This window comes from Prunus dulcis, chromosome 1 (assembly GCF_902201215.1).
Source record: "Prunus dulcis chromosome 1, ALMONDv2, whole genome shotgun sequence".
Classification (NCBI taxonomy): Eukaryota; Viridiplantae; Streptophyta; class Magnoliopsida; order Rosales; family Rosaceae; genus Prunus; species Prunus dulcis.
In genome coordinates, this window is record NC_047650.1 from 41,691,686 (window position 1) to 41,706,955 (window position 15,270).

Below are 15,270 nucleotides of genomic sequence, written 5' to 3' on the forward strand. Positions count from 1 at the left end.
AATCTAAGCTAAACTCCCAATATCAACTGGGGTTCCCGGTTAGAGATTGGAACAATGATGAAGGAATACAGCACTATGAACTCTCTCGTACAAAATCAAAATCAGTTTCCAAACACTTGAAAGCAAGATAGATGAGAAGAAAAATGAAACTGTGTCAGGAACAAGGCTAGGGTTGTAGCTCGTGGGTATTCGCAATTAAACATTGACTTTGATGAAACCTTTTCCGATGTTGCAAGGTTAGAATATATTAAACTTTTTCTTGCTTTTGCTTGTCATTGAAAGTTCAAATACCATCAAATGAATGTCAAAATTGCCTTCGTAAATGGAATTCTTCAAGGACAGGTACCGGTCTATGTGGAACAACCATGTCATCCCAATTGTGTATGAGTTGAAGAACGCTCTTTATGGGTCTTAAGCAAGAGTCCTACATCTCTCTTTATCCTTGAAGGACTCGTCAAACAAGATGTCTTTCTCATTTTCACTTTCACATTATTCATTTCCAAAAGTTATTTCACTAATGAAGTCCACTTTAGCAGTAAAAGCAATCTCATCTTCATCATCATCTGAGAAAAAGTTGCCTTTTTTACTACCTTCACTTTCACTTTCACTTTCACTCCAAGAGTTGAAAAAGTTTCTACTCTTGAATTTCTTTTGTTAGCGTATTTGGCACACTCCCGTAAGTTTACTAACATATACCCTTTTATCTAATTGTCGAAAATATCCAAAAGGAAAATAGACAAACAGAAAATTGCACACAAATTAAGTCAATTGATACGAAAAATAATAACTGAAATGATTGGAATTGTCCATCCATATTCAATAAAATCCAGACTTCCCAAACTCTAGCTTCACCATCCCATCCTGTCTAGAGCTTATTAATTCTTCTTTAGCGGCATAGCAGTTGCAAAATACCATCAGTATTTGAAACAGAAAAGGCCAAATGTATCTTTTATTGAAAAACAAAAAGCAGTCTCAGCAGATGCTATTGTATACAAAACCATATTGTCCATCAAACCTACAAGAACAGAAACCCCCAAAGAATGAATGGTGCAGCAATGAAATAACCAAGTATCCCTCGCTTTTTGTTTTTCCTCTTCTTCTCTTTTACCTGCTATTTTCTCTAGCTTTTTTAGCATCTCAGCAAGTCCAAGACGATGATCTCTTAATCACTGGCTTCATTTGCTTGTCCTCTTCCAGAGAAATCATCCCCAAGTGCGACGGATCCTCTAGCATCATCTTTGCAACCAGATATCCTGCTATTGACCATGTTTGGTACTTCCTTGCCTGTTTGCCAATATATCTCCCTAGTTTCCCATCGTAATATTCTGGCCAAGCATCTTTTAGCAGACGACTCTCAGCCAGCTCAATCGCCCGTCTTGCAATTTGTGGTCGTCCCGTCTTAATGCAAGCAGCCGTTAACATCCATAAAAGCACTGTACAGGTGAAAAAGAGAAAAAGGACGTTTTATAACCAAAAAAAAAAAAAAGGTGGTTGAGAAACATCATATACAATCGTTCAAAACAAAGTACACAGGAAAGAAATAAAAGAATCTAATAAAAAAGTTCATAAATCCATGAAGTTAATATAATGTAAATGGAAAAACAAGAGATTAAACCATTAGAAAGAAAAAAAATCTAAGTAGATATCTAATGATATAGTGCTTCAGATGAATGAATGACAATGCAGCATCCCGATAGCATTTCCTTCATGAAAATAAGAGGTTTACCCATGAAATAAGATGCAGAAGGCACCCAACAAGGATAAACACTCTTTGGTCAAGTACAAGAAAGACTTGAAATGCATCAGTTTAAAGATGCTAAAATAGAAGGGAAGGGAGAAATGACGGGGTAATAGTAGTGAAGGGAGCATGATGAGCAAAGACCTCAATTATATGGCATTAACATAGGACTGCAAGACAGAACAGCATAACCCAAATTAATTTGTATTATGGCTCAGCTCAGAATCTTAGGCAACAATCAATTTGTTCCTGGTGATTTCTGAAGCTGTCTGCGAGGACGTGCAAAATTCCACAGAAAACCAAGAAACAAACCTATAATCCGCAATCTGATTGCTAATGTTATAATTTTACCATCCCAACTTTTCATGTTGAATTTTGATTTGCACATAAAGCAATAACATAGAAACTTCATGAGAAGAGGGGCAAACCTGGCCAAGACCCTCCATTATGGTAACTCCATCTGGTATTCTTGGGATCACAACCGGTTATGATTCGCCACTCATGGCTTTCTATTGCTGGATAACATATTTTTAATGGCATTTCCCCCACCAACTCTTCCCAGCGAGATTCAATAAGATCCATTATAGCCACTGATTGCTCTGGGGTTGCAAGAGAAGATAGAATTGCAACACAGTTACCTAAAGCAAACCATCGGAAATCCATCCTTGCAGGACTGACATTGCCAATAAAGTAACCACCACGGCATGGCATGAAATCAAAAACCCAATCTGGGATGGAATCAGGAATGACATTGAACTTATTTACCGCAGTGTGCGAGTACTCTTCAGTCTTGTAACGGTATATGTCATTTAGTTGTTGAAAATCAAGCCAGAAGTAACCTCGCATGTGGTAACTTAAGGCATGTAAACGCTTTGCAATTCTCTCAATAAATTCTTTTCCTTCTGCATCAGGTTTCAGCAACGCCAAAGCACATCTCAATGCCATAAAGAAAAGAGCTTGTATTTCAATAGGATAACCATATATTCCCTGGAAAAGAAAATGAACAATTCATAAATAACATGTAAAATAAGATATGATCTTTAAATCATAATATAAAAAAGTCACGTCATCAGACAGACATAAGACTTAAAAAAAAGCGACATACCACAAAATTAACATACAAGAACACATCAACAGTGGAACATAATAGTACTACTCGCTGTCAATTTCTCCTCTTATTCCTTTTTCCTTATTAGTCAACTTTCTATAACTCTGCTTGTTTTTTTTTTTTTTTTTTTCATCAGTGTTAAGAAACTGCAGGTATTCCAGTAATTTATCATCAGTGAAAGTACATCAAAACTATCAAATGAATAGATAAATACAGTGTTTCACATAAACACTGAAATGTTAATGGTTAAAATCATTTTTTTCATTTTTGTCAACATAATCATCATCTATGGAGGAAAACAGCAAAAATTGCATTTTCATTATGAATTTGCTAAAAGACTACAGCAATACAATAAGCTCTGACATTTTCTAAAAGAAGGCTTATACATCTAATTGCATCCCAGATTGCAAACAAGTGCAGATTAGATAAGCGTGCCAGTAAGGAACAAGAATTATCGAACTCCAGCAACATACTAAGACTCACAGGATATAAACCCCAACTCCCAGCTCCATCAATTTAAGTTCAGAGTTGAAATGAGTACTCATGCAGTATCACTCATACAAGGCAGATTTTTTTCTTTCCAAAGAATTGAATATGCCAATGAGATGTATCTCTGAACCTCAGTTTTAAGGATTTTATGAACCTTCATTTATAAAAGGGAACAAAATGGTTAGAGGTGTTCGAAAGTTTTTACAGATTGTGCAACCTAACTAATCCAAATGAATTCAGGTATTTTGTAAGTTTTTAGTTAAAATCAGTTCTGCATAAAGCTGAACTAAGCACTTAGGCTTGTACATATTGGAGAGAGATGGCTCCACATTCCTCTTAACCAAATTTCCAACCACTAAACCTACTTTACCCTTAGGTTTTGAAACTAACTCCCACTTCACCAACTGCATTTATGTCCCCTCTCCTTGGCCTTGCCATAAAAATTCCCATATGAGCTTCTCAACCTTCATCTATTGGGACTACTTATCCTATTTGATGCTATTATGGGTGGGATTGATGCAAAGATGGTAAAAACAGGTAAAGTGTTTCTCTCAGTTCTCAGTTTTAAAGGAGGGGGAAGGCAAACGAGAATGTTTTGGTATGGCCAGTGGCATGGAGATGCTCTTAAGGATTCTTTCCAGGTTTATTTCCTTAGGTGGCTAGCAAGGATGTATGGATAAAGACGAAACATTGCTTAGTTGAAGTGGTGTCTTTCTGAGAAATCTGAATGATTGGGAAGTAAACTGTAATTGAAGAGTTCAAAGGTTGATTGGAGTTCACATTTCACATATATGTGGACTAAGGAAGGATGTTTTGAATAGGCGCGGGGAAATTGCAGAACATGATCTGCAAATATCCAAAAAAATGCACATAATCAGAATAAAAGCTTACGGCTGAAAGAAAAACATAACAAAAAGCCACATGACTCTGATGGAGAATATCAGGTTACACGTCCATGAATGTCAGTGGATAAGGCATTACCCACCCTTTACTCAAATGCCCTTGTGTGTCTTAGTTTCTTAAGGAACATGAGGAAATATGCTAATAAGTAGCAATAGAACAAGATTAACTAATTAAAACTTAATTGTATGTTTGAGCACTGATAAGTTGAGAGCAACTTAAGTCAATGTGAATGCAGCAGTCGGTGTTATCTTCAAATACAGAAGGCAAGAATAAATAACTATAACAAAGATATTGATCCTAGGGACCAACAAGATGACGGCCTGTTATAATGCGTGCCTATTGATGAGATTTTCCTCTGTGGCACAACAAATTAGTCATTGATGTTTACCACCAGACCAACATATATCTATCTTATCAACAGAACTCAACTTATCCCATATTACTTTACTGCAGTGTGCACTTTCCTTTGAAATCCAACCACATTTAAACAGATGACTTACAAAAGCCTTGTAGGATACACTTTACGAAATAGTAAAATGATTAGGGCCAGAAATTTGAAGTTTAATGACCTTATGAAAGCCTTATAGGGCTTCTCAAGCTACTTCTTATATCAGTTAACAATAAAACTTCTTCATCAACCAGGAGATGCCTGTGAAAATGAAGTGAAACTTACCATTCTACGATCAATCATGGAGCATCCATCAGCACAAAGCAAAGTCGGGAATGTGTCAAAACCTTCTGATAGACATAGAGTCAATATAAGCCTCATTCCCTTTTGACAATCTTCAGTTTCTGCCAGAGTCAAATCTCCCGTTGACTTTGTATATGCACGGAGCAGTATAATCCACCAGAAACCAGAGTCAACAGGAGCAACTCGCCCAATTGCACTCTCGCCAAAATCTGCAACGATAGTATCTGATTTCCGGATAGGGTCATGAAGAACTTTGAAGCTTGCTGGCATTGCACCTTCCCCGAGCTTGAACCGATCTATTCTTTTTTCCCACCCTTGAAGCTGCAGGGTCTTCAAGAGGAAGTTCTTAACTATCTCAGGCTCACCATTCATTAGAAAAGCCAGAGCACTTGGTACAAAATCCCGTACGAAAACCTAAACACAACAAGAATCATGTTTTAGATTATTTTGACGTCCACCACGGGTGCAATTATGTTCTATCCAAGCTTATGCCAAATTCAAACGAAAAAAAGAGAGATAGAGATCATGTATGGGACTGGATAATTCTCTTGTAAACAATAACTATTTATTTCTCCAAACTGCAGAATCAATATTCCAAGCAATGGGCATTCGCATTAGCTCACACAAAGTGAAATTGAAATTGAAAAGCAAGCAATGGTTTGGTAAATTGCGAAAAGTTGACCTGATCATAGTTCAAAACTTCCTCAGAGGCATGGTCATATGCGGCAATGGTGCCCACCGGCTGGCTGCGAAAGAAGACCAAAGAGCGGCGGAGAGCTTCCCATGCCTCGGCAACCATTGGATGCGGCTCGAACGAGTTGCGAGCGGAGGAAGCGGGAGTGTCGAAACCAGACCTTCCACCGGGGGAGTAGGTGCTATCAATGTTGTCCAAGCCGGCTCTGGTGAGGCCAATGGAGAGCTCACTCAGTGACCTCTCGTCGAAGGACCTCTGCCTCTCAATGTTGAGCCTCGGCTTGTCGAGAAGGCGTGAGAGGTCGTAGTCGTCCATGTCCGAAATGGAGCAATGCGAGCTCACATTTCTTAGTCCAAACTCTTTGGCCCCTTCCATTTCTTCTTCTTCCTTCTTCTTCAAACGCTCAGCCAAATCAAACCAAATCGCTTATTCTTCTTCTTCTTTCACCTCCCAACAGATCTGAACTTGTGCGTTCTGTTCGACTCCTACCAAACAATTTATTATTAGACAAAAGTTGGTCCCTACAATACCAACTCACTTCCCCAAAAGAAAGAGCACACAATCCACATGGAAAAGTGTAGGAAAAATAAAGACGGAGAGAGAGAGAGAGAGAGAGGGAGAGGAAAAATTACAGCTGCAGTAATTAAGAGGATGAAGATTATTAGGATAAATATTGACTTTTACAGCGAGTTAACTTTTAATTGGGAAATTAATTATTACTAATTTACTACGGTTACTAATTGAGTGAATGGGTTTGGAGGATGACTTTTTACCGGAAAAATTATATTAAGACAAAAAAAAATCTGTAAACAAAAATATGCAATAAAATAGACAATCTTTTTGAACCAAACAACAAGTTACAATTGCGAAACCAGAACAACAGAGTCTCTGACAGATTCAGCTGCAGGGAAAATTAAACAACTGTAATGTTTTGTGTGTATAAATAATGATAATTAAATAATTAAATAATTAAATACTAATAAATAATCATAACAATGGTAGATCAAGATAAACCAGAATAAGCAGCCATTTCAAAACAGCAAGCTTTTACAGAAAACAATGGAGGAAATCGTCGAATCCGTACAAGAAAAACCAGATCTGAACCTTCTCAGCCAAAACATACGCAAAAAAAATTAAGGAGAGAGAGGGAGTCGAAGGGTTCAAGAGCTTGAACCTCAGAGAGAGAGAGAGAGAGAGAGAGAGTAAATGGCGGAGGAGAGTCTTCGGCAGTCTGATCGGCCGATCGCCGGCTATTTCGCCGGAAGTTGGTCGGAGATGAGACAATAGTAGTATGATATTGTCGTCGCCACTGTATAACAATTTGCTTAACAGAAGAGAGAGAAGAAGAAGAAGAGAAAAAAAGAGCATTTTGATCAACTCCTCCTATTTATAGTTGGAGAGCTGAAAGAGAGCAGCAAGCAACGGACCAAACCAAAGGCCAACCCAAAACCCATTTTCCATTTTTTACTCCAAAAAAGGAAAAAGGAAAAATGAGAAATAAATAAATAAATAAATAAGGGAAGAGAGAGAGTTAGTTGACCGTGAATAGCCGGTGAGAGAGCACGAGCGATTTGCTGACATGGATAAAACGACACAGTTCTGGCTCCCGTCGTCATTGAATGCATGACCCCAGCATTGGATTTTCCGTTGGTTGGTGTTCTCTTTCTCCTCCACTGCTTGTACTTGTACGTAAGTCAATTTAATTTAATTTACAAAAATTCATTTCCCACTTAATATTCAATAGATAAAAAGTTATTTTTCATCCCTATAGTATGCCGATTTTATCACTTTGATCTCTATAGTTTTAATTTTGTACAATTTATCATTGTAGTTTTCAATTTTGTCAAATTTATCCTTATAGTTTCAATTCGAAGCAATTTAAAGACACGTTTTAATTTATGTCAAAATTCTTTGCAATTCCATAGAGGGCCATTTTGATCCACCGAGCTAAATTTCTCCCGATTCACCTAAATTTTAATTTAAAGATGCAAATTTTTTCGAAATCCTAAACTCCAAAAATTATTTTAAAGTGAATGAGAAAAGCTACAACTTGTGTTTTATAGCCGGATGACTTGCGCGAACTGAAATACCCCTGACCAAAAATAAACTTCTGCCTATTCAGTGTGTGGTGAAGTAGGTGAGGCTAGTTGTTGGATATTGACAAAAATATTTAATATATGTTCGTTGGGTTTTGGATTGCATTTTATTCAATGCCACTTTTGGTTAAAACAACTCTGATTTAATTATTTTATTGCCTCGATCCTTTTTTTTTAAATAAAAAAAAGCCATAAAGGGACAGCTGATCTCTCTCAGATTTGCCTTTTGCCTCCATATTTGACAATTTTTTTTATTGGTCAATGCTTCCAGCTATGCGTGATAAGCCCTGGTAGGAGGGGCACGGGTTGTAATCTTATTATTATGGGTTAAATATCTTTTTTATTAATGGATTTTATACGAAAATTCAATTTTCTCATTTAGAAAATAATTTACTAAATTAGCCATTTTGTTTTTTAAAGTGTATAATTTATAGATATACCGTTATTTTCTGTTAAGTGTAGTTAGAGGAAGAAGACTCGAGGTGCTTCCTAAAAGAATAAAAATAAAAACTACACTTAATGAAAGATAACATAATGTCTATAAACTGTAAACTTGAGAAATACAATAACTAATTTGGCTAAATTTTTTCTCAATTAATAAATTAATTTTTTGTGTAAAACTCAATGACTAAAAAAAAGTATTTAATCCTAAACAATGGGACACGCCAACTCCAAATGACTATTATTATAAAAAAGCAACCTCACAAAGGGGCTTAATAAATAAATGGGCCACCCCAACTCCAAATCCCACCTTGCTTATCTTATCAGTTGTCCTCGTCATGGAGCATGAATCATGATACATGCGGTGTGTTATACAATATTTTATTGCATTTTAAAACCCAAAAACCGATATACCCAACTAGAGGAAGAAAAAAGAAAAAAAAAAAAATTCAGCCGTCGTTCTCATTCGGTGTCAGTGACTTTCCATCCCTCTCCTCCTATTCTATTCCCTCCCTTCTTCACCATCCCAGACCTTCCCTTTCCCTCTCAACTTCTGCTCAGGAACGGACCCTGCAAGGAACTAATTAGAGTTAGGTGACTTTTCTTCTTTTTCAACCCAAAATAACATTTAGCCCACCCCTGACCCACCCGAGTAGGGACAGGTACATCTGTTTTTATTTATTTATTTATTTATTAATATTTCTGCTAGAAGGATGACTTGCAAACCTTTGCAAAGGATAGAAACAGTGTAGACATAATATATATATATATATATATGTTTTTCTGATTAGCCTGAAATTCGTGTTAGCTGATATTGGAAATTATTTTTTATTTCTTTTTGAAAACTATAGAAACTTTACCTTGGACTAATTATGTGCTACATCAATTCTGCGTTGGTAAACACGTGATCAACCATTTTTAGATTCTTGGTTTAACAATTATTATCACTAGTTTAAAAAAAAAAAAAAACAGAAGTTAGCGAAAGAAAATCATTACTGGAGAGGGAAAGAGAGATATAGAGAAAGACCTGAGTTCCAGGGATTTTGGGGGAGAGAGAGAGAGGAGCAAATGGGTCTTGGATTTGAGATAGCTTATTGCAATTGCCATTGGGATTGGGTTTGTTATTGTTCTTGTTCTTGTTCTTCTTTGGGTTCAATCCCACGCCGTTATGGGCAAACGAAAAAGTATTTAAAAAAAGTAAATATTGTAAATTAATAAGTTATGGATTCAATTTAACCTTGTACTTTGTTGCACATGGAATGATTCGTAGCTCTTCTTCTGTGTTTAATTGCCATAATTGCCAGGCATGAAGCACTGCTCGACTTCCTAGTGCAATAACCAGCTTGTCCAAGATATCCTACATCTGACAGCATTATGTGATCAAGTCTCCTTTTCTCATGTCTTTTGGGAAGCCGATGCAGTTGCGGATGCTCCTGCTCCCCTTGGCCATTCGTTTTCGCCTTCAAGGTCTCCCTCATTCTGTTCGTTCTTCATTTTTTTGGGAACTATTTGAGCCTGCGTGCCCAAGAGGGTTGCGTCTTTGTTAATTTCCTTTCTCGCATTAAAAAATTAAAAAAACGCATGGCATGTTGGAGCATTCAAAACGGAATCAACTCACGTGCACAAGGCCAGCGCTAAATGTGGCAAAATTGGAGGAGAAAGCTCTTCCTCTTTCCAATGTAGTTCCACGCTTTGTTTGCCTCTATCCGCGTCCATGAGGTGTTCGAGGACCTTGACATGACTATAGGCATTTCTTTCAATAATGTATTCATCCCTGCCGCAGCACACCGACCCCTGCCAAGCTAAAATAACTACGAAATAACTCCTTCAGCCCAAACGTTCACCGTACAATCGTTCTCTGTAGTACCAATTAATGGGTGACAGGACATCCATTGAAGCCCCCTCCTCAAGTACTTGGAAGTACCGAGTGTTTTTGAGCTTTAGAGGTGAAGACACACGCAAGGGCTTGAAGAGCTGGTGAAGATCATTTAGTGTAGAGAGAGATTGGGGCAAAAGGTTATTCCATTGTTCTATAATGTTGATCCTTCAGATGTCCGGAAACAGACTGGTAGTTTTGCACAAGCATTTGAGAAACATGAAGCGGGCATCTGTGAAGGTAAACATGAGAAAGAAAAGGTACAGCGGTGGAGAAATGCTCTCACTCAAGCTGCAGATTTGTGTGGGGAAGATCTTAAAAATGCTGACAGTGGGTAATTACTAATTTCTTGTTCCTTGGATTATCATCTCCTTAAAATGTTCTGTCCTTTTTGTTTTTGTTTTTGTTTTTCCAACTATATGTTTTAACTATGCATTATTTCTTTTTGACTTTCAACTGGTAGTTGGTGTTTGTTTGTTTGGTTTGGTTTTAACTATCCATTCTTTCTTCTTTGATGTTAGAAAATAATTTGCTTATTCTAAATTATTAAGTTAGGGATTCAATTTAACCTTTTAGTTTGTTCTGCTTCTGTGTTTAATTGCCAGGCATGAAGCAAAGTTTATCAAGAAAATTCTTGGGGAGGTTAATAAGCAGTTGCACAACAAATACCAATTAGACATCGAACACCTTGTTGGAATTACTTCTCGGCTGAACGATGTTGTTCGCATGATTGATATTGAAAATTCAGGTTCTAAGGATGTTGTTCGCATGATTGGTATTTGGGGGATGGGCGGCATTGGGAAAACAACGCTTGCCAAAGCCATTTATAAAACCAACCCATTACTGGTCTGGTTGGTTTGCAAAAACAACTTCTAAATGATATCTTGAAAAGCAAGGGCCACATAAAGTTTGACTCTGTTGCTAAAGGGATCGAGATGATAAGAGAAAGACTTCCCTGTGAAAGAGCACTTGTCATAATTGACGATGCAGATGATCTACACCAACTAAAAGCAATAGCTATAGAAAACGTGATTGGTTTGGTCCTGGAAGTAGAATTATTATAACAACAAGAGATAAACATTTGCTGGACCAAATTGGAGTGGATGGCACGTATATGGCTGAAGAAATGGATGAAAACGAAGCTCTAGAGCTCTTTGGTTGGCATGCCTTTGAAAGTGGTTATCCTAATCAAGAGTATCTGGACCTCTCAAAACGTGTAATTCGTTACTGTCGAGGCTTGCCTCTAGCACTTGAAGTTGTAGGGTCTTTTCTGATTAAAAGACCCATAGTGGAGTGGGAAAGCCATCTGGAGAAATTGGAAAGAAGTCCTGATGGAGATATTCAAAAATTACTCAAAATAAGCTATGACGGGCTACCTGATCATACAAAGAGAGAGATATTCCTTGATATATCTTGATTCTTTATTGGAATGGACAGGGACTATGTTACACAAATATTAGATGGATGTGGCTTTTCTGCAACGATAGGAATCAGTGTCCTCATTGAACGGTGCCTTGTAACTGTTAGTGAGTATAACAAGCTGAGGATGCATGATTTGCTTAGAGACATGGGAAGATAGATTGTTTATGAAAATGCCCACGGTCACCGTGAAAACTTTAGTAGATTGTGGAAATGTGAAGACGTAACAGATGTATTGAGCGATGAATTTGTAAATACTTTCTAAGTAGAGTTTTAGAATGCATCATGCAAAGTCTAAACCAAAGTAAAAAAGGGTTCTCACAAATCCACACTACCAAGGTGCCATATGAATTTGAACCCGACACCTTAATCTGCAAGTTTAAATCATTTTTCACTTCGCTGGACCCTGTTGCCATTTCTTATATTATATCGACTAAGATCAAAGCTCAATTAGCCATAACCAACAAAAAAATATGTGCTTTGATTGCAAACACAAACTATAGGGCGTAACATGTTCCAATACTATTAATTATACCTTTTGGTTAATATGTACACGGAATTTCATGTTTCTAAATCATTTTCTAACTCGGTGTCTTTTGTTAACAGGGAACTGAAGAAATTGAAGGAGTTGCTCTAGATTTGGATCCAAGTTTGCATCGAGATTCGTTTCTAGATTTCATTCCATGTTTGGATCGAGATTTGTTTCAAGATTTGACTAGATTCAGTGCACAAGCATTTACCAAGATGAAAGTTACTCCACCTCAACGGAGTAGAGCTCACCGGAGAGTACAAAGATTTTCCCAAAAAAATTAATATGGTTGTGCTGGCATTATTTTCCTTTAGAGTCCATACCAGATGACTTTCCTATGCAACCAAAACTAGTTGCTTTAGACCTGCGACATAGCAAACTCAAAATAGTTTGGAAGGATTGCAAGGTATAATAATCTCAACCTAGTTGTTCTTGGTTCTTTCCTTCTGGTTTTATACATATATTATAGTTCACCTTCTCTACATTTTGGTTTAATTTCTGTATTAGAGACCTTGTTTTTGGATTTTAGTTTTGATTCTAAGGGCATGTTTACGTATCAGTAATAGGTATGGGAGGAAAGGGAATGATTTCCATTCCTGACTTCCCCTGCGTTTACTTGCAATCAGGAATGAAAAAATAAGTGGGCCTCACTCAAAATCCGTAATCACATCCCCTTAGAACTAGATATCAGATCAATTAGGGGGAGTAGTCGATACGATTCCCATTCTTGTTTTCTCTTAGTAACTTCCAAAAATATCATTACCACTTTACCATAATTCCAAAACACCTCAAACCCTAAAAAAAAATAAAAACTCACGCCAAGAAGTTCTAAGACTCTCCAACCCTTTTAAAAAAAAAAAAAAACTCATTTCCAAGAAGTTCCATTTATTTAATGTATGAAGATTATGCATGTTATTATTATTTGATTGTTTACTAGTTACGTAGGTAAAAAATATATATTTATATTGGAGTTTATTTTTTCGTTTGAAATTATCTCTGGACAAAGGTGTTATTAACATTATCATTGAACTGGGCTCTTGCTGTTCATCTTGTTAAGCATATTGATTTCTCATGTTTGCACCGTCTTACTGGTTTGCTACATGATTAGTTTGGTTTCCTTAGCCAATTTGAGAATTATATATGTGTTGTGGTGAAAATGTGCAGGGCATTTTAGTAATCAAATTAATTTTGATTTTGATTCATGAAAATTAGTAAATAATAACAATAGGATTCAACCTCATTTCTTCGCTAATTCCATATGTTTAGTAAACAGCTTAATGGGAATGATTCTTCCCATACCGATTCAGTAGTCATCCGATTCCTAAATTCTCTGATTCCTTACTTTCTCCATTACTGATACGTAAACATGCTCTAATTTTGTTTTTGTGTAATAGTTGCATCAGAATTTGAAAATCCCTAATCTCAGTCGTTCATATTGGCTAACAAAATCACCAGACTTTTCAAAACTCCCAAATCTCGAGGAATTGATATTAGAATTTTGTGTGAGTTTGTCTGAGGTTTCACTCATCCCTCGGAGATCTTGGAAGACTTTATTTGGTAAATCTTAAAGGCTGCGAAAGCCTAGAGGATCTCCCATTGAATTTCTATAACTCCAAGTCTATTAAAACTCTTAAACTTGATTTGTTCAAGTTTTGAAAAGTTGGCTGAGGGCTTAGGGATAGCATCCTACAGGTCTCTCTCTCTCTCTCTCTCTCTCTCTCTCTCTCTCTCTCTCTCACACACACACACACACACACAATCTGACTGCCCATGTAATGGTATATGCATGCATGTATAAGAATGTATTGCTTCTGGTGTGCAGAGATGGACTTCTTGCGGATTTGGTGGAATTTATTTGAATGGAATTTATGATATTCCTGAGTGGTTCAAAATCGTCAATGAGGTGGACAATATCGTCTTCTTTGAAGTTCCTCAAAGAATCATGGGTCGTGATTTAAAAGGGTTGACTATATGCTTCGTTTACTCTTCACACTACTCAGAACTTAAAGATTCTCAACGTCGTATTGTCATTATCGTTAGAAATTTCACCAGGCAAACTACTTTGCACGCCAGGATAGAATTTACCTCGATCAAAACTTGCAGTAAACCAGAAGACCATTATCTTTGGCAGGAACAATTGTCAAACGATGTGCTCCGTTTGGAAGGCGATGACCAAGTATCGATTCTTGTAAGGCTTCTAGTTGATTTTGTGATAGTTAAGAAGATAGGAGTTCATCTAGAATGGTACAAACTTATGAAGGGAAATATCCATTCGGAACTTGATTTGTATGAATTCGAAGATGAGTCTCTCGTACTTTCAACCAAAAAGACAAAACAATTCTTAACGACTGATCCAATCTATGTGGAGGAAGAGAGGGACTGTGACGAGAAGACAGGTAACGATAATTTTTTTCCTAGTTATTATTCAACTTAATATATAGTGAAGGTCTTTATTTAATATATTATTGAAGAATTAAGGTCTTTATTAATATACATTCATGGGGGTATATATATGTGTGTGTGGAGCAAGGCTGTGAAGTCAGCTGTTAGCCTTTGTGTGCGGCTCTGATAATGTGTGATTGATTGTATCCTTTGTTGTGTATTCTGTCTTGGTCTGATTATCTGTTTCCATATTTTGTATACAATCATCAATCCAATTGATTGTCTTGTGCTTGATTTACAGATATGTGTTTAGGGTTTTATTATTATTATTTTTTAACTTTCAATATCATGTGTATTTCTCATCTCTGCTCCTAATTGATTTCAACAAAGAAAAAAAGAAATCTATATTTTCCAAACCAGAAAAAATGGCCACATCCTAAGTCAGCGAAGAATGTTTTTTATTTTCCAAACCAGAATGCATATAGCCACGTGATATGTTACTTGTTTCTTTTTATTCAGTAAAGGTAGATATAATAGAATTGCTCAAATGTTCAATCAATTGTTACATGTTCATGATCATGATTAATTTTACTCGACATATTGAACTATGAGCATGGTTTGTTCAAGGCATATATATCTTGCTTGATTTCTTTGTATTAATAAGAATTGTTGATTATTTTTATCCGCTTACATTTGTACTGTGTAAAAAATGGAAGATTATTTCTCCAAGATTTGCAGAATCCTATCTTAATTGTAACAAGTGGATGCTCTTAACTTAGATAATGTGCATCCATTCTTAAATTTAGGGATTGTTGGATAATTTGGTTAAAGGATGCTACTTTTCCTGCAAAACATCATATGAAATAGTTATTAGAAAATTGTAATTTACATTGACAGAGTAGAT

General features: G+C 36.6%; 1 protein-coding gene and 1 pseudogene across 2 annotated transcripts; one reads left to right on the forward strand and one right to left on the reverse strand.

The window, feature by feature from the left end:
* Positions 1-781: 781 nt before the first annotated feature.
* LOC117629226 (probable alkaline/neutral invertase D) lies at positions 782-7,092 on the reverse strand. 2 transcript variants are annotated; one of them, XM_034361761.1, is made up of 5 exons: positions 6,798-7,092; positions 5,612-6,108; positions 4,912-5,343; positions 2,167-2,725; positions 782-1,433 (listed from the first exon to the last, which is right to left on the reverse strand). In XM_034361761.1, the coding sequence occupies exons 2-5, from the start codon at positions 5,996-5,998 to the stop codon at positions 1,138-1,140; spliced, it is 1,674 nt and encodes a 557-aa protein (XP_034217652.1). In that variant the 5' UTR covers positions 5,999-6,108; positions 6,798-7,092; the 3' UTR covers positions 782-1,137. The 2 variants fall into 2 exon arrangements, with proteins under 2 accessions (XP_034217652.1, XP_034217644.1); XM_034361753.1 differs by having other exon boundaries at positions 5,612-6,097; positions 6,798-7,084.
* A 3,777-nt stretch (positions 7,093-10,869) lies between these two features.
* LOC117620198 lies at positions 10,870-11,687 on the forward strand (annotated as a pseudogene).
* Positions 11,688-15,270: the final 3,583 nt, after the last annotated feature.

Coding starts and splice junctions, on each gene's coding strand:
- LOC117629226 (XM_034361761.1), bottom strand. CDS start 5,998: ATGGAAGGGGCCAAAGAGTTTGGACTAAGAAATGTGAGCTCGCATTGC. Junction 5,344..5,611: donor AAGTTTTGAACTATGATCAG/GTCAACTTTTCG, acceptor TGTTGTGTTTAG/GTTTTCGTACGGGATTTTGT. Junction 2,726..4,911: donor CCATGATTGATCGTAGAATG/GTAAGTTTCACT, acceptor TTTCTTTTCCAG/GGAATATATGGTTATCCTAT.